This window comes from Etheostoma cragini, chromosome 18 (genome assembly GCF_013103735.1).
Source record: "Etheostoma cragini isolate CJK2018 chromosome 18, CSU_Ecrag_1.0, whole genome shotgun sequence".
In the NCBI taxonomy this organism is placed as follows: domain Eukaryota; kingdom Metazoa; phylum Chordata; class Actinopteri; order Perciformes; family Percidae; genus Etheostoma; species Etheostoma cragini.
The window spans coordinates 10,206,223-10,225,712 of record NC_048424.1 but is presented as its reverse complement, the minus strand read 5'-3'; the positions used below and the strand labels follow the sequence as shown (position 1 = coordinate 10,225,712).

Below are 19,490 nucleotides of genomic sequence, written 5' to 3'. Positions count from 1 at the left end.
AGGCTAGACTGTAACGATCTTTGAAGAGGTGTGCGTATTCTCAAGTACAGAGCATGCCTGTATAGATATTCAGCTAGACTTGATGTTGAATTTTCCTGCACTTTCTGTGAACTAACGAAAAAACAACATGTCATCTGTTTTATCACTGTAACGTAAAGCACACGGCTGAAGCAAACATTTCACTTTCAGAATAAAGACATTCTCATATGTTTTGAGAGTAATGAGATAGGATAAAGATGGATTAGATTATACAGTTAATTTTTATTATTGGGAAAATTCCACATTCACAAGAAAAAAATAGTCTACAAACCAAACTTTGGACATTTTTTTAAATAAAGAACTGCATCTGGCAATTGCCAGAGACTTTAAAAATAAAAAGGCAATTAAAATGTGTTTCTTTTGGCCCGGTTTTATTTGCACATATTGTTCATATTCTTATCTTCTTTAAATAAAGAAAATATAATAACATATACAGTATCTAAATCAAACAAAGCTTACAGTGTATAGTGAAAAGACATAAAGGTAAATTCTTAGGTCTGTCAGTAATTGCATTTTTTTTTTGGACTTTTGAGTTTTGGACTCTGTGAGCCACCGTATCAGTTGACAGGAGCGCTTTCATGACAGTCACCTGACTAAAACAAAGTCATGTTGCAATTAGTGGTAGCCGTGAACACTTGTGCAAGCTACATGCACAATTAATACATTAAAAACGTTCAAAGAAGTTATTTAGACTACCAGAGGAAATGCGTTATTGCGTATTATTTTGTGTCGGGTTGATTTGTGGCTAACCCAGCTAGCTAGCTAATGGTGAGTACTAGCTAACGTTAGGCGAAGATGCACAGTAGCTAACAGTATCAGCCAGGTTTAACTTTTTTATACCTTATCTCTTTTGTATTTTATGATGTGAAGTAATGGGTTTTGACAATGCGTTACGTCCGTTTTACAGCTCTTCAGTTGTCTCTTAATTGTTTGAAGAATACAGTGATAAAATGCCTCAGTCTGCGGCTATCATCAGTGGGATCCAGAGGATGGTGTTGTACGAAACCAGAGCAGTAAGTCTGTTATCTTTATTCTGTTAGTATCAGTGTTTATAGGTTCCACCTGTAAGTAGCCAACAATATCTTTTTAAAATACATTACATTTCCATCATGTTAAAGTTGCTTTTTCTCCTGATTCTTCTGGGTGAATATTAGTCAATAGAACCAGTTTTTAAAAACAGGATAAGGTTATTTTTCATGCTTTTATTAATATAAGGTCGGTTACCTGTGTAGGCCTCTTCTTTATCTGCAGCAATATTTCACACCTTTTCTCCTTGGAACTACCCAACCCCAGTTTGTTCCTCTAATGTCCAAACGGGCTAGGAACTACCCAGCACAAGCACAGTCCGAGCCACACCTCCAGCTCTGAGAGTTGCCTTGCTAACCACACTGTGGCAAAATTATTTATTCAGGACGGGCAATGTTCAGGACATTCGGTTGTTCAACAAGCTGACTTTCACAAGTCTATCTCTAACATCCCAAATCCATCACTGCTGAAAGTAGACTCTAGTATTGGATTTCCTAATCTCACTGATGTAAAAAAAAAGCCATTCTTAATCTCTAATATTTAACATTAAAAACTTCACAGACCTAACATGAATGGGGGAAAAGGATTGAGAGTGCCTGTAGGCTTGTGATTGACAGTCAGAAAACACTAGATGGCAGCAAAAGATTGTTTGTTATGATCTGCTACTCGTACACCCCAGTTTAGTTTGGTACACTATGACCTCCATTGTGTCAACTATAGGGTCTAGAGTTTGGGGGGGGACTAATCATTTTGACTGTCAAGACTCTAAACAGTCGGAATGATTATATTTTGCCAGAGAAAATGCAACTATTAGTTTAGTTTTTGATTAGGTTTCTACATATTTGGGATAAATAATTGCACTTTACAGACCCTTTCTTATTGTCTTCTAGGCGTTGTTGTTTCTTACCGATCCAATTTTGTCCCCCCAACGACTTAAAATTACATGTGTTAAAATGAAGGTGTTCTACAACAGTGATTGATGGCTGATCAATAGTCACACACATTTACACTGTAAAGCAGGAAACATTTGTCACAGTTGAGCTATCATAATTTGTTATTGCACATCTGTCATTCCATTTTACTGAACAGTGGTTGAGTTGACTGTCTAACTAAAGAGGCCTCCATTGGACATTGTGGAACAGGACATAATGGCTCTAATGGTTGCGGACTGTCCTGATACATGATGTTACAATCAAATTTTCTTCAGTAGACAGAAAGTCTTAAGCCATATTGCAACCCAGTGTGAGAAAAAATAATGACTTTGAAGAGAAAGTTATACAAGAAAGACTAATCTTAAAGGAGAATTCCGGCCAATTTTTGTGTTAATCTTGTGAAAATCCTAAAGCAGCAGTTCCGTGTGTAATTGTAGCTCATCCATTTTGTGTGTCATCGATCTGTTGTTGGTGAGTAGGAGGCTTGGCAGTGTCGATCTATGTGGTAGATTCTCAGCCGGGCAGGCAGCCTTCGTCCCCACCTTCCTCGCCTCCCGCAGCCGACAACAATCCCGCGAGCGCCCGGTGGTGTAGTTGGTGTCCTCCATGCCTTTGCGGCGACAAATTGTTGTTTATTTCCTCCTCAAAAATAGGTCATTGAGCACTGTAGTGGTTATGACCACATCAGTAACTATCTATCTAACCACATGGAAACAGGCTAAATATCCATGTGGCTTGCACAGTAATAACGTTACTGCCAGTTTGAAGATAGTGAGGAACTAATCAGTGGGATTATACATTGGAAATCTGGCTTGTAATAACATAGACTGTCTGTTGAAATTTGAAAACATGTCTTCTCTAAGACACCTTATCCTACTGTGTTCTTATACAGTGACACAAGTAAAAGGATTATTACTGTGTGTGCACCTATTCCCAGAAGCAGGACAGTGGCTACATTGCAAACACCAACTCTGCATTAAGTTAACATAGTGCATTCGTGCTTGTATGTGTCTTTTCAGAGGTATTTTTTGGTGGGGACCAATCAGTCAGAGACCAAACACAGAGTCTTGAAGATTGACCGCACCGAACCCAAGGACCTGGTCTTAATTGATGACAAGGCAAGTGCTGACTTTCCACAAGAGTTGATACAGTGTTAATGTATATGCTTATGTAATACAGTACAGCACGCTTGAGCTAAAATTGTGCTATCACTCAGCCTGTCCCAAGTGTATTATGGATGACAGTTTAGCTGATGAGTGCTGCATGCACCTCCTATTATTCTCCACTACTCATTACGAGGATCTATGAGCCGAGATTTGTTTGTTTGTGTTGCGGGTGATAAAGATTATGTTGTGTTATAATGAAGCCTCCATGACTAAGTATACATCACTCCACACTCTCATTACTGCAGCTGGTATTATACTGACCTTGGGAAACCCTGCTTGTTTTTCATTTGATTGGCATAGTTAAGTGTTTTATAAACAGAGTGGATGCTTGAGAATGTGATGATGCGGTGGAGGTGAGCAGCTTTAAAGCTGGAAACACAGCCTCATGTTTCTCTACTAACTAACTAACTTACATTTAATTAACTAAATGTAAGGAAGGCTGGCACAAATGAAATAAAATGCTGCATATAATCTCTTTATATTTCTTTGTATATATATATATATATACTGTATGTGTTTATAAATCTGTGTGTGTGTGTATTTGTCTGTAGCATGTGTACAGCCAGCAAGAGGTTCGGGAGTTGCTGGGCCGCCTGGACCTGGGCAACCGGACCAAGATTGGCCAAAAAGGTTCCTCAGGCCTGTCCAGGGCTGTCTCTGCCTTTGGCATTGTTGGTGAGTACAGTCCCTCCACTCTCTTCCTCACTGGCATAGAAACGTCCTTAGCAAGAACACAATAATGGCAACATGTACTTTACCTCCAAAGCATTGCTTCTACAGCTGTGCGTTTTGACCTGGTTATACATATTACTGTAAGTGCTTGAAATGAAGAAACGGAATGAAAAAAATACAAATAAAAGGAACACCTGGCAGGACATGGTTATTCACTACAATGTAGCCTTGCTTCCACTACCACTTGATCAAACCTAAAATGGTTAATTTTCAGGTTTCAAATATTGACCAGACCTCTTTCTTTTTTAGAAAATCAGGTAAAAAGAAGCCTTAACAAAATTGTTAAGGAGAGTTGTTTCGATGACTGCAATAGTGATACACAGTGCCTATTACAACTATTTAGTGCCTAAATTGTTGGTCATTTATATTTTTTTTTAGCAATCTGTTTTTACCTGGACATTAAAAGCTTTGTTGATCAATGTCAAAAAAAGCCACATGAAATCCCCTCAAGGGTGTTGAATAAGTTTTAAAGGCACTTTACTTTTTGATATAAAACTACATTGTGTTACTTACTAATCTCAACACACAACACCTTTTCACCTCAACACTAGTTTCTTGGAAATGACAAACCATTGAATTACAGTGTAACGCATCATTCTTGATCTTAGATGTAAGATTAGCTCATGTCATCTGTGCTTTGGGCATTGCCTGAGTCCTGACAGACCCAATCACAACTGGTACAATTGTGTGTAACTGATCACACTCTGTACATCATCAGCCTGCTTTCGCACCCCAGTAGCTGTATGGAAAATAATTGGTGTGACTGAGCTGTGTGTTTCACATAGGAACTGCAAGACCAGTTTTCAAGTCATGACCTACATTTTGTGTCACACGCGTTATAATACACATAAAACAGAAGAGTGTTTGAGTTTGTCCCGATAACCTGTCTTGGTGATTCACTCAGGACTCGTCCTTAATGAGCATCGATCATGAAGCATTAATGTCTGTTTCTATGTACTCCGGACAGGTTCTTGATCATAGATAATTTGTCTATCACAGAAACGTATTTGTAATAGAATTACTGCAGACACTTGGAGTTTTCCTCATTTCTCCTAAATGTAAACCCTAGTGAAATCAGAAGAATGTTTGAATCTAATTCAAAGCCAAATTAGTGAGCCAGAATCAAATGAAACCACATATTGACTTCAACAAACCCAACATGTTACTGCCTGGCTTTGGATGATCTTGTGCAAAATGCCTCTATACTCTTACTCCTGTCAGTTATGTTATGTTATGTACCAGCAGGACCAAACCACACTAAATCAACATAAAACCACAATGCTAACTTTAACATGCTAACACATTCACAGAAAGAAAGCTAACATGCTGATATTTAGCAGATAAATATGTTTGCCATGTTTCCCATGTCAAAACCCCAAATATCAAATACTTTGGTGGCCTGGGGAAAAATCTGGGCCCCACTAAAGTCAGTAGGTTCCTTCCTCTGTAGAACATGTGTGTATTTTCAGAACAAAATTGAAATCGTTTCCATCCACTAGTTGTTGAGATATTTCAATCTGGATTAAAGTGGTGTTGGGACTGGACATGGCCATCCGTTGAGCATCGCTGCTAGTGTGGCTGAAAATACAAATTGAAACAGTCTTAAATTCTTCTTTCCAGTTCTTTGTGTTTGTGTGTTGAGCTGTATACATTTTAGCTAAGAGAGATGTTATAACAATTATTATCTAGTATTGGAAAGGCCTTTCAAGGTCATAGTAGCTCTTTCATTATTATCTTTTAAGCTTGCAGATGGGTCAGTCAAGCTTACGCAGAAAGGTTCTGTTTTCGACAACTGTGAATAAATTTGATGCTTTTCCCCCACTGCTGATAAGTATTCAAAGAGGAATGGAGGAATGATCAATCAATTAATCTACAATTTAAAACTGTGTCCAATTTAGAAATTTAGACAGAAAAAGAGGTCAAACTTAATATAGCAGAGGCTGATATATCCTGACTTTCAGTCCCTAGGGTGGGTCATAGTCAAGCTCTAAAAACACTGGATACTACACTTCGTGTAATGCATTTTGATTGTTTTTCATTATGCTACGTTCTTGTCATAGTAGACGTCTGGTAATCAAGTTGTAGTTTTTTGCAAAAGTTCTGGTATAGCTTACTTGGCTCTTAATGATACGTAAAAGCCTGAAAACCAAACAAGCGTAGATGTCTCAAGCAAGCCAAAGTCTATCATTCAACGTACTTTAGCCCATATTTACTCATCAGTCTGTTTACAGGTGTTGGGGTTTTATGTGGAAAAAAGTGAGATCTGCAGAATTGCCTAGGTGATGTCACTTGATTTAGTCAATTAATGTTGAGTCATGTATTTTGAGCTCAATTTTGTTCATGTATCCACAGATTTCATCATGCATTTGTAGCATTCTCTTTGTATGTGGTGTAAACACAAAATGAAGGTCATTACAGTGCAATGATACTGGGGCATCTGGGATTCTAAATAATGTTCAAATGTAAGAGGACTTCTTATTCAGTTGCAAAATTGCATTTATGACACACAATTCATTTGTGAACAGATAAGTCTTAGCAGTAATATAATAAAGGTGTGTGTCTAGCATTCAGACTTGCCTAAACTACTGGCCATGATGAGGCAAATATTACTAATAAAATTCCAACCATCAAGATGAACGCACACAGACATTATCCACAGCTATTCATTATGTTTCGAATGTCACTGATTAGTAAAAAGTGCATCAAAAGCTGAAAGCAAATGATGACTGCTGCATGATACTTTTTGGGTCTGATTTGAATTATGTGAGACAAAATGGATTGGAGTTTATAGGTAATATAGTGAAGTGTGACACACAAACACTCATAATCCACCTCCACGAACAGTGGTGTTTGTATGGTAAAAGCTGTAGCTGATTTTCAGGCAGCAGAAAGGTTGCCAGCAAATCTTTTTTTTTTTTTTTTTAAACTTCAGTGGCGTTATATGAATAACTCAGGTTATCCCAGGGGTAAGGTGGGAGGAGATAGTTCCTCGAAAGAAACATTTGAAGCTATTCTAAAAGATTTTACATTTGTACATTTTTGTCTTCACAGGGTTTGTACGTTTCCTTGAGGGGTACTACATTGTATTGATCACCAAGCGCAGAAAGATGGCTGACATCGGGGGCCACTCCATCTACAAAATTGAAGACACCAGCATGATCTACATCCCCAATGACTCGGTCAGGGTTACACACCCTGATGAAGCAAGGTTCTGTCTCTTTCTTGGCCTACTCTTATATATTTATTTATAAACCATCACTAATAATTTATAATCACACTCACTTGACATATTCTAATCATGAAAGTGTAATGTATTTTTTTTAATGAACAGTGACATAAAAAGAAATTCTGACTTGAAATTCTACACAATGTCAGAACTTTTAGATGTCATTCTGATTCGAAGAACAATGCAGAGTTTCTATTTGCAACACACAATTAAGCTTTCATTTCATGTGTTTGCAACTGTGTGTGCATGTGTTTGTGCTTGCATTTGCTCTCAAACACATACCATAGTCTACAAGAACATTGATATCAAAGCTGTAGCCCCTTTTAGACATGCACCCCTTTACACTAATCTGATGGATATTTAACATGTTGGTGTCATGTCGGCATATGCCCCACCTTTACATCAATTTCACAACAGAAATCTTACAACATTGCCCAGTAACAATTTCCTAACACTTTTACTTGCAATGGCATAAAAAGTCTGTATTCAATCAAAATGCTGTCAGATTAATGTAAAGGCAGCAGCAAACAGTAAGACATGCAGAGAGTGTTTATGTGTCAGATAATGTTACTGCCTTCCAAGATCTGTAATAAGTCTATAATCTCAATCATCACAAGTGTACCGAATCATGTTGGCACATAGACTGATATTATCAAAGTTTAATAACTTATTGATAAATTCCCCATTTATATGAGTTTTATTTTATACTTATTTCAGCTGTGTGTTTGACTGAATTTATGCTCTCTTAGATATGTGCGGATCTTTCAGAACGTGGACCTATCCAGCAACTTCTACTTCAGGTACTACAGAGCCCTTCAGCACTAAATCCCTATTATATATTTATTAAGATGCCCTCCATGGGCCTTGCTCGAGGGCACATTGGTAGAGCAAATTGGTAGGCTAAATCACCTAAATTTGGTGAAAAGTTAGCAAATGACTGTAACAATACTTATTTTTTCTTTTTCACTATTTTATATAATTGCTTGAATAAAATCTGGCAGATGCTCCCTTGTTTTTAGGCACTTTACCAGGTCCAGATAGAAAGCACAATTTTTTTGTACTGTTAAACATTACAATTGAGAAAGAATAAAGACAAAGTTTAAATGGAAAGTTTCTACAATATCAACTCAACACAAGGCTGACCATGTATGATGATACCCAGAGCTCAATACTAGTAACATCTGTGTAAAAATCTTTTTTTGATCTTCATTTACTTTATACCTTGTATATCTTTATAAGTGTCCCACAGGCCAAAGAATTTATTGAAGGTTTTGAATATTTCAGTTCATGTAAAGGTTTTTGTCTTCCTTGTCTTTTTTTTCAAATTTTTTTTTCAAAAAGCTAATTCTTTTGGAAACAAATCCCAGTCTTGTCTGACATGAAATGTACTTAATGTTTCCAGTTGTACAATGTGTACAAACTTGTTTTAAATAAATATTGCCGTTGTACCCTGCAGCTACAGCTATGACCTGAGCCATTCGCTGCAGTACAACCTGACTTTGCTGCAGAGGCCTTATGAACTGTGGTCTTCACCAAGTTCCCCTGCTGAGGAAGAGGTTAACACACAGAGCAAGCAGGGCAGCTTTGACATCTTTGAAGATGAGGGTCTGCCTACGCAAGGTGAGTGGAAGTAGCCATTAAGTTTGTTTGTTCTATTGGATGAAGGAGACCTTGTAATTCTCTTCACATACAGTAGTACATTAAAGTCAATTAAAGCCATTTTGCTGTTGCTATGAATGCCCGTAAAAGTAGAATGTCACTGATGTATCTGCCACAGTCAGAGGCGTCTGTATCTGTTTTTGTCATTGAAGTCGTTAAATTGTCTTGCCTGATGTGTTCTGTCATATATGACATGTATTGTAATACATTAACATTAGCTCCCAGTTGCAGTAACTTAATACACATTTTCTTAAAAGGTTTCCAAATATGCTTGTGTCCCACAGCCTGCATCACCTCAGCTTTTTTTTTTCTTCCATTTGTGCCATTCTAACTGAGGATTTGGTCTTACCCCATTTCCTTAAAATTATCCTGAGGTTTTATGTGTTCTTATTTTTCTGCCACAGTGGTTTATGGCCTCCAGAACGAGCCGTACTACAAGTACGTGTGGAACGGGAAGCTGCTGGAACGAGTCAAGGACATAGTGCATCCTGACTGGCTCATGTATATAATCCACGGCTTTTGTGGCCAGTCCAGTATCCTTTGAGCATAGTCAAGTCAATTTTCTTTGTGCATTGCAGACTTGTTTGGCTGTTACTTGGATTTGTATGTCTGATTGATTGGCATGATTTGCTTGTTGCTTTGGGTTTTAAAAGAAACTAAAAAACAGTATGCCTTATAAACTGTATAGCACTTTGAGGGTATATTATTGGGACATACCAAACCTACTAACATTGATTGATTTGAATAGTCCCACACGAGTATGGCAGAAGACAACTTTCTCTTCTGCAATGTTGTTGGCACTCCCCCTCATCCCTCAGCCCCAGCTTCACTTGTTGAACTGAACTGAACTGTAGAAGGAATTTGCATTTATTCTTAGGGCTATATCAAAACAAGTATTATGGCGAATGGGCAATGTTTTTTTTGTTGTTGGTTTAAAGAGTCTTTAAAATCTTTAAGCTTTTTTCTTTGAGATTTTGAGTAGAAACAAGCTGCATACCAGAGATTAGTATTAGGCTCCACATGAATAATTTCTTCTGGATTTTGTGAGAAGCTTTTGTAGCGTTGATGCATGGGTTACTGCGGCACAGGGGCTTTGTGCTTGACTAGGACTGAGGAAGCAGTTTGAATTATTATGGTAAATTACCCGCCTTAGGTCCAGATTTCAATCATTTACCATCAAGTCTCCTTTGCATTAATCACATTATGCAGTGTAAAATATGTTTTTGCCTTTCAGTCAAATCAGTTACTCTTTGTTTATCAGTTATTTATTATATTATTTTAATTTATTTGTTTTTTTTTGTATAGATTTTATATTTTAATGCTAGTTTTTATGTTGCAGCAAGCTGCACTTACAGTCAGTACTGCTATCTCCACCTTTGCCACTATTATCAAGCCTCATGCTGTCACAGTGACATTATGTGGGGGCTTTGAGTTTAGACAATTCCAGGAAACAGTTTTGCTTTTATGGCGTTTTTTCTGAGAGGATGAAAGGACTGAAAGGTGCAATGAGAGGATACTCAGAGGATAGAGTAAATGCAGGAGAAGATGAGACACTGAAGCAGGCAGGAGGAAAAAAAAGCAATAAGGGTTAAAGAAAGACAGTGGGCCTCATTAAATCCCCTAGCAATTGGGTAGAAACCGATTAATAACTTTTGAAGGATGCATTCATTTTTTATTTTTGAACAATGTGTTTTGAGTTTTATTTTAACCAAGACATACATAAATGTAAACAAACCCTGAAAAACAATAGTAACAGAAACCAAATTACCGACAGCCAACACAGCAGCAGATTAAAAATAAAAATAAAAATGTAAAAACCCTTCTATAAAATAAAATAAAAACACAAATTATATAGCGTAAATACAGACACAATTAAATTTCTGCTTGGTCTGATCACTTCCTGATATATCTGGAGCATAAATCCAATCAAACAATGTCACAATCCAATACAAACATCCCTGTCCCACATGAAAGTGACTAAATTACTCAGAAATCCCCTCATTTGCCAGTGTATCACCCACATCATTTTTTTCACCGAAGTCCAAGAATGGTCCCCAAACCTGTTTGAAAGTTTCTTGTATATATATATATATATATATAAAGTACTTTCATTTTTTCCTCCCCACTGTCGCGCTGTTTCTTGCTCTGGAAGGAACTACTAGAACTGTTGGGTCCTTGTAAATTATAGAGTGTGGTCCAGACCTACTCTATCTGTAAAGTGTCTCGAGATAGTTCTTGTTATGAATTGATACTATGATACTATAAAATGTTTGCCTTGGCGATGACCTTTGTTTTTATAAGGTTGTGAAAAAAAAAAAAAAGCTCTTTGTGGATTTCTGTAGGGAGATCGGGGAAGAACATCACCTGCTGGTTGTTGTAGAGTACTTTCCCTTTTGCACTGGCTGCTTTCACCATGCAGATTGTGTCTCGGCAGTCTAAAGACTTAAATATCAAAGGCCTCTGTGCTGCGTTTGGGTCGGATCTTGGACCAGAAATACAGTGAGCTCTCTGAGTGTCTCCGCCTGCAAAATTCGCCCGGTGCATTCTTTGATTTCCTCCTTTTAACAATTTACAGCAAGCAGTAAACTTTAGAATTTAGCCAAAAAATGTTGCATTCATGTCTTTGATGGCCTTGGGAATATCCTCCGAGCCAACGCCGCTGCCCACTTTCATCACCTCAGGTCTGTCTTCCCCACGATTACTAGCCTGTATAGCACTTGCAGCTAGCAATATGTCAATTGTAGAGTCTGCTTTTTTTGGGAGATTTTTCACAGGCGTCTTTCTGAGTAAAGGATGCCGATAAAATAAACTCACCCTACCTGGCACTTAAAATTGCAGGGTTAAATTCAAGTTTGTAGCAGAGAAAAAAAAAGTGCCATAACGGAAGTCCGTAGGATGCGTTCATTGGTTGTTTCCAAAATGTTCATACGGTAGATAAGAATAACATTTATGTGACTTGGACTTGTTTTGAACTGATGCAGTTAAATTTATAGGTCATGATATAAAACAAAAAAGTAGTTAGTCTACCAAAATAGTAAAATACTTACTGTATGTTTTGTGTAATAATAGTGTGTGTTTTAAAACGGGTAATGTGGTCAGTGGGGCATTATTTTTATTTTTTTTACTATTATTATTCCTTTCCTTTTTGGTGCTTCCTTAACCCACCAACTACAGAGCTGCTGATCTACGGCCGACCGGTCCACATCACCCTTTTTGCCAGGCGCTCCAGCAAATTTGCCGGGACCCGCTTCCTCAAAAGAGGCGCCAACTGCGAGGTACAGCGGTTGCCGAGGAAACGGGGAAGAATAGATAGCTGAGGCAGGGCTGAGGGCCAACTGGAGGATTGAGATGACTCAGGGTGATCACCGGGTGTTAATTTGGCCTGCTGCCTTTCCCTTGAGTATGCATGAGTTTGTGTGGGTGTAGGTGTGGGAGGAACTTTAGGAGAAAACATGGATATCCTGCCATCCTGAGAAAAAGCACAATTTTTCTGCTATTGTGGTCAATGCAAAGTAAAGTAGTTTTATACAAAATTGCCACTATGTTTCATTATAGAATAGTGTCTGATTGGCCTTTATCACAACAGACAGTTTGACTTGTAATAGCAGGAAAAACAGGGGTAACTAATGTTGCTTACGATGGCTCTGTTCAATGTGTAGGTGGATCAATAAGTCATGTCAGTGGGCCAGCATGAACAGTGGCATGGCCCTGAAGCTTAAGCAAGTGTAGATCTTATTAATATTATTAATTAACCTGTGGTTGTCCTGCTGTGTGATGGAAAAATGTCTGTTGTTAAAATGGTCTGTGGGCTTAAACTATTTTACTTTTTATTTTACTGCTATGGAGCAGATGGAGTTTTCATGGATTAGTAGATTTTAAGAAATTCTTGTCGGTTTTGACCTAGATCATGTCTGTTCACGTGAGATGATCAAAAGCTTCAGAATTGACTCTTAACTGCTGTTTTTCTGAGCACTTCATGGGCTTCTCTTCTACGTTAGCAAGTCAAAGTTCATTATTGTCGTTGGAAGCAGCAGTTTAGTAGCTGTTCTGAAGCTTTCAATCATATTCCATGATCCTCATCAGCAGATGATCAAGATTCAGCTTGCAATTCTGTAAACATTGGAGAGCTACATTTGCTGATGAAGATTATATCCATTATATAATATGATAAAAGATTCCCGAACAGCTACTAAATGGACCATTTGATGAGATTGTTTTCCCAACCTTTGTGTTTTTCTATTGTTTCCAGGGGGATGTGGCTAATGAGGTTGAGACGGAGCAGATTGTCCATGACGCCTCAGTTATGTCTTTTGCGGCAGGAAGTTACTCCTCATACGTCCAGGTGCGAGGTTCTGTTCCGCTCTACTGGTCTCAAGACATTTCCACCATGATGCCAAAACCCCCAATACGATGTAAGACACCAGATTTCCTGCTTACTTTGTTCATCAGCTTCTTTGTTCCATGATCAGACTAGTGTTTTGGGGAAAATGATATCATGACTTGACTTATCTGTAGTCCAGTAGATGGTGGTTGGCTTGCCCCCCAGTTTGGAGAAGCAGGTGGCTAAGTACATTTTCCTGCTGCCCCCTGTCCACAGCAGTACATTGCTTGGCTTTCGTACTGGTACTCGCGCCTGCTTCTCCAAACTGGGCGCGTGCCATCCACTTCAAAATATCCAAACTACCCCATTAAGGTGTCAAACATCTGCATATATTAGAAAAGGTAGAGAGTTGTCAAAGCTGCCCAGGCTTTGATGGAAGATCTTTGTCATATCCACTTTGTCCTGATACATAAAGACGGATAACAAATAAAAGATACAATTATGTCCTCCTTCAGAGGTCAGGACAAAGTACCGTAGCACAGTATGTACAGCATTTAACTTTTTGTATTTATACAGCTCAATGTATTCAACCTAACGGTTGCCCAGGACCAGAAATAACCTTGTAGGGACAGAGGAAGAATATTATCGAAAAACTGCATTACATAAGGGAAGAGTAGGGCACCCATATTGCTCAGTTGGTAGAGCGGGCTCCCATTTATAGAGGTTAACTCCTTGATGCAGCGAGCCGAGGTCACACTCTGACCTGCGGCCCTTTTCTGCATGCCATTCCCCTTTCTCTCCACTTTTATTTCTTCAGCTGTCCTATCAAAAAAGGCCTAAAGATGCCTAAAAAAATGATATAAAATAAAACGGTAAGACTGGCGTACGTGCGTGTGTGCGTGCGTGCCAGTGTGTGTGGTATTGGTGCTTGACTGTGTACGTTGCCTGTAGAAAATAAAAACAGACAAAAATGTTTATAAATCAATTACAAGTAGAAGTTACAAGGTTAAAAAACAGATTTCTAAAATCTTGAAAAGGTACAATTGAGTTGTATTTTGTTCCAGAAGTCAGGCATACTAAAATTTAAAGTTTTTCCAAGTTCGGATCAAGCTTGTGGAACTTGAAGCAAAGGCTGTGTTTTCTTAGTTGACCACCTCCTTGAGTGAAACTAGCATCAAGTCTTAACAATTAAAGAGCAGGGGCAGCCTGGTGATCGTGATGCTGGTAGCATAGACTGACAACTGTTAGACAAATCTAGGTCAGCAATGGGTCTGCACATGCTGAGTCCTAAACACAAGACATGTTGTCTTTATGACTGCCCCGAAGTGGGCAAATGTCTTAGTCGTGAAAGATATTACTCTAATTTTGTTACTCTTCTTCACCATCATCGTCATTATCTACAATCCCTTCCCAAGGTCCAATAAGATTGTGATAGGGTGTACTTTATGGGGATTGAAACTCTGATTTGACCTATTTCCTCTAATCTTTCTTCTGACTGCTTCACTGATTCAATTTGACTGCTGGCTGCAGGTGTGGGGCTCCACTGAGTGCCAAATGAAGGCGTTGCACATTATTAAAATAAATAATGAATAAAAAAGAAAGAAATTGGAAGTGAGAGTGCTCAAGACTTTACAGCTGAGTATTATACTTTTTAAATGTGTATGTTTATTGGCTTAATGAAACAGACTGGCCCTATTAAAACAAGTTCCCTCATCTACGTACTTTCTTGTCTTACTGAATAAGCTTGAGTCTTAAAGTGCTTTTCAGAATTCCCACTTAAATTAACATTTTAAATGTCTACACTTTGAGCAGAGACTTGCAGATAAGATACAGTAGAGTAAATTTTTTTTATTATAATTAACCATCTGATAAGGTGATAACCCTAAATGCCCTTAACTATTGAACACTCAGTTTGACTTCTCCTTCAGTGGACCAAGCTGACCCATACGCCCACGTAGCTGCCCTCCATTTTGACCAGATGCTGCAGCGGTTTGGCTCTCCTATCATCATCCTCAACTTGGTCAAGGTAACACACACACTCACACACTCACATACACTAACACACACTCACTCACACTCACAGTCTCTCACTCTCTCACACTCACATCATTGAATGATGACATAAAGCAGGTCAAGAGTCCTGGACATAGTCAATATTATTATTTTAGTATCCTGTTTAGTTTTGGGTTTTTTTTTTTGCTTTAAAATTCCCACAGAATTCTGACTGTGGAAAATGATGCAGTATGACTCCACTTTTTCCAGAACAGATGTAACAACAAAATGCAGTGATTCAGTATTATATATTAGAAACAGAATAACAGAAAATAAATATACTGACATCCCACTAACAGTTAAAACAACTGACAGATGTAGTCTTATCAGGAGAAGATTTGCAGTGCATAAAGCACAGTCTTTTTGTTTTTAGAATTATTTTACTGACTGTGAAACAATTGTAAGGCTTTGAGCTTGCAGAAAACTTTTACCCAGAGTGCAACACAATATTTTAGCAGAGGGCATGCAGTACCTTGCTCAATGACACCACTAGTAAATAATACTCTCAGTACATTTTCTGCTATAAATGCTATGGAGATTTTCATTATCATGAGAGATTTTCCTGTCAGTTGGTGATACTAGCAGTTAAAATGGTAACTTCTATTCTATAACTAATATCTATTGATCTAAATCTGCTCTACAAACATACACAGCAGCGATGAAAGGGAACACACACACACACACACACACGCACGCACACACACACACACACCTGCAAAGACACGCATTGCTTCCTGCACCCTGTCCTTTCAAAATCAACAAAAAATTCAACAAAACAGGAAAAATTGTCACTGACTTTAGGAAAAATCAGCCAAGTCACACCCCCCCTCCTCAACATCGCCGCAGTGGAGCAGGTCAGTAGCATCACATTCCTGGGGTGCAGATCCCAGACACTTTAACCTGGTCCCTCCACACCTCTGCTCTGGTGAAGTGAGCACAGCAGCGTCTGCACTTTCTGTGTCTGGTGAGAAGAGCAAACCTCTCCCCTCCCATCCTCATCACTTTCTACAGAGGGATAATAGAGAGCATACTGACCAGCTGCATCTCTGTCTGGTATGGGGCCTGCACCGCCTCAGACTGGAAACGTGTAGAGAAGGTGGTGAGGACAGCAGAGAAAATCATTGGGACAGCACTTCCTTCCATCCATGACACTGCTCGCAGACGCTGCCTGACCAGGGCTCACTCAATCACTAAGGACCCCTCCCACCCCAACCATGGACTGCTCTTCCTGCTGCCCTCTGGCAAGAGGTTCAGCAGCTTCAAATGCAGAACAGCCAGGTTCCACAACAGGTTCATCCCTCACATCAAAAGAGTGCTGAACTCCCAATAATCCTCCCTCCGATACATATGACACTAGTCACTCTACATGGACACTGTGAACCCTATTTGCACTAATGTAACTTTAAATGTATTTTATTCATTTCACTGCAATACACCCTTCTGCTATATGCACTAGTCAGAATCGTCTTATAATAATAATAATAATAATACATTTTTAATTTTTATATTGCACATACGTTATATTACACATACATATATTTATACTGTTTTTCTTTTACTTGTCTTCTGTTTCTTTTCTTTTTTTGTAACTGTATGTGAATGTGCAGTTGAATGACAAAGTCTGTCTAAGTCTATTGGTGTCTGTGAACTATTGGTGTGCGGTACTGCAATATTTGGTATCAATCCGATGCCAAGTTTCATGACCTTTAGCCTAACTGTTTTTGTGATTTCACATTTCGATTATAAATTAAAACCAAGGACAGAATTTTCATATAGTCATATATTGTGTTACTACTGTATTTTATAGCCTCTTTTCAAATTATACAGCTTGCCACTGTTTAATTTTCGGCCTGAAAATATAGCCATACAGCACTTCCCTTCCTCTCTGCTATTCTTCTACTCCGTTTCTGTCTTGCTTGTGTGTGTGTGTGTGCGTGTGTGTGTGCTGCTAGCTGCAACCGGCCCTGGCTGCTTGCATGTATGTCTGGAGCTGCTCAGTCAAATGACGGTACAACATCACATCACAAGAGGCCAGGTCGCCTCTTTGATGAAACTGCAGCTGTGCATACTGGAGAGAAGCTGAAACTAATGTAATAAAGACTAGCTTACGGCAGCTTACTACTAATGTAGACACATTTTCATGACACAATTATAATGCTCGTATGACAGCCAGTGTAACACACAAAGCTAAATAGTTTGTTAAAGTTCGATAATTGGGCCTGTCATGACATATTTGTGACAGGTTGTTGTCAAAGTTAAAGTCAAGTGGTCATGACAAAGACATTGACAGGTTTTATGGTCTTGTTTAATGTCAATTGATCATAACAGAGATTGTTGTCTTCGTTGAAGTCAAGTTGTCATGACAAAGACATCTCGGACATTGCTAACTTTGCCTTAAAAGTGTCGTAATTTACAGAGTTTACAGCCGTGAACACTCAAAATTACTCCATCATGTTCGCGAAAGGTGTCATGTCCTTCTTATGCATACCCCTTCAGTAAGTGTTACCAAATAAGCTTAATTACCATTTCTCGGGTTTCATTACTTTTCACAACATAATAGTTTTTCATAATGCAAGAGCAGTAAATGATTAATGCCAATTATACAACAACACATGAGAAGGAAGAAGGTGCAGGAAGCCATGTGTCTTTGTGATTTGTGTGTGTGTGTGTTTGCAAAGCAGATTTAGATCAATTGACATAAGTTACCATTTTAACTGCTAGTATTACTAGTTTTGTTTTTATTCATCTTCAACCCTGTGTGCAGTGCTCTAGAATACATGCGCATGGACGCACTTGGTCACACAGCCACACACTCTTGGTTTTCCAGCTCACGTTGTCATTCACAAGGGGAGCTGTGAAGCGGCCGACCAATCACAGACCTCACAGGTCCACACAAACCCCTGCCATGTGATATGTGCTGACTAAGTGAGAGGACGCTCTGTGTATACGCTTCACCCTCTCTCTCATCCCAGAGAGACAAAAGGGGACAAATGGGCATTTAACCATGATATCATGACAGTTCATCTTTCCGCAGTGATGACTGGGAATGGTTGTGTTGTTTTGTCAAGTGTCGGTACATGTTTGTATGTTAAGAAGAGTAGAGGCACATGGCCAAGCATGTGAATCCAAGCAGCCAATTTAAATATAGTCCATTTGTGTGGACTGCACTAATAACTTTTACTCCCCCCACGTAGATACATGTGTTCTGAAAGATTAGATCTATTCATTTTAATTTAATGAAAATAAAAGTGAGCCATTAAACACACCTTTTTTCTATGCAAAACTAATTAAAATAATGACAGGGCTCATTACAATTTACATTACAGTGTGCATGACCAGCCCCCTGCTGTGTATGCATATGCATGTGTGACTGTCTGGATTCATGTTATAATCATTCAAGGTCTGAAGGCTTTGCACTCTAACCATGTTTGTTAGGGTGAATAACACGTGTGCTTATGTAAGTATATGTGCACGTGTAGTGTATTTCTAGTGTTTCTTTTGTGTGAGTGTGTGTACAGTGAGGGGGAAAAAAGTATTTGATCCCCTGCGGATTTTGTACGTTCGCCCACGGACAAAGAAATGATCGGTCTATAATTTTAATGGGATATTTATTTGAACAATGAGGGACAGAATAACAACAAGAAAATCCAGAAAAATAATAAGTATTTGACCCCCTCTCAATCAGAAAGATTTCTGGCTCCCAGGTGTCTTTTATACAGGTAACAAGCTGAGAATCGGAGCACTCCCTTTAAGAGTGTGCTCCTAATCTCAGTTTTTTTACCTGTATAAAAGACACCTGTCCACAGAAGCAAGCAAGCAAACATATTTCAAACTCTCCACCTTTGCCAAGACCAAAGAGCTCTCTAAGGATGTCAGGGACAAGATTTTAGACATACACAAGTCTGGAATGGGCTACAAGACCATTGTCAAGCAGCTTGGTGAGAAGGGGATAACAGTTCAGATTATTTGCAAATGGAAGAAACACAAAAGAACTATCAATCTTCCTTGGCCTGGGGCTCCAAGCAAGATCTCACCTCATGGAGTTGCAGTGATTATGAGAACAGTGAGGAATCATCCCAGAACTACACGGGAGGATCTTGTCGATGATCTAAAGGCAGCTGGGGCCATAGTCACCAAGAAAACTATTGGTAACACACTACCCCGTGAAGTATTAGTACCCACTGGGGACTAATAAACAAATTATCTTATCTTATCTTATCTAAAGGAGTGGCTCAAGAAGAAGCTCATTAAGGTCCTGGCCTATCCAGTCTCCAGACCCTAATTCTATAGAAAATCTGTGCAGGGAGCTGAAGGTTCGAGTTGCCAAACGTCAGCCT

At 38.8% G+C, this 19,490-nt stretch overlaps 1 protein-coding gene across 1 annotated transcript in view; it reads left to right on the top strand.

Annotated features, from left to right (window-relative positions):
• Positions 1-581: 581 nt before the first annotated feature.
• Positions 582-19,490, top strand: part of fig4a (FIG4 phosphoinositide 5-phosphatase a) — a 45,894-nt gene continuing 26,985 nt past the window's right edge. The window contains exons 1-11 of the mRNA XM_034900372.1: positions 582-807; positions 947-1,052; positions 3,017-3,115; positions 3,715-3,838; positions 6,947-7,103; positions 7,871-7,921; positions 8,578-8,741; positions 9,185-9,313; positions 11,955-12,055; positions 13,030-13,192; positions 15,030-15,127. Coding sequence (XP_034756263.1) covers positions 990-1,052; positions 3,017-3,115; positions 3,715-3,838; positions 6,947-7,103; positions 7,871-7,921; positions 8,578-8,741; positions 9,185-9,313; positions 11,955-12,055; positions 13,030-13,192; positions 15,030-15,127 — 1,149 coding nt within the window. The 5' untranslated portion in view covers positions 582-807; positions 947-989. The remainder of the gene's footprint in view (positions 808-946; positions 1,053-3,016; positions 3,116-3,714; positions 3,839-6,946; positions 7,104-7,870; positions 7,922-8,577; positions 8,742-9,184; positions 9,314-11,954; positions 12,056-13,029; positions 13,193-15,029; positions 15,128-19,490) is intronic.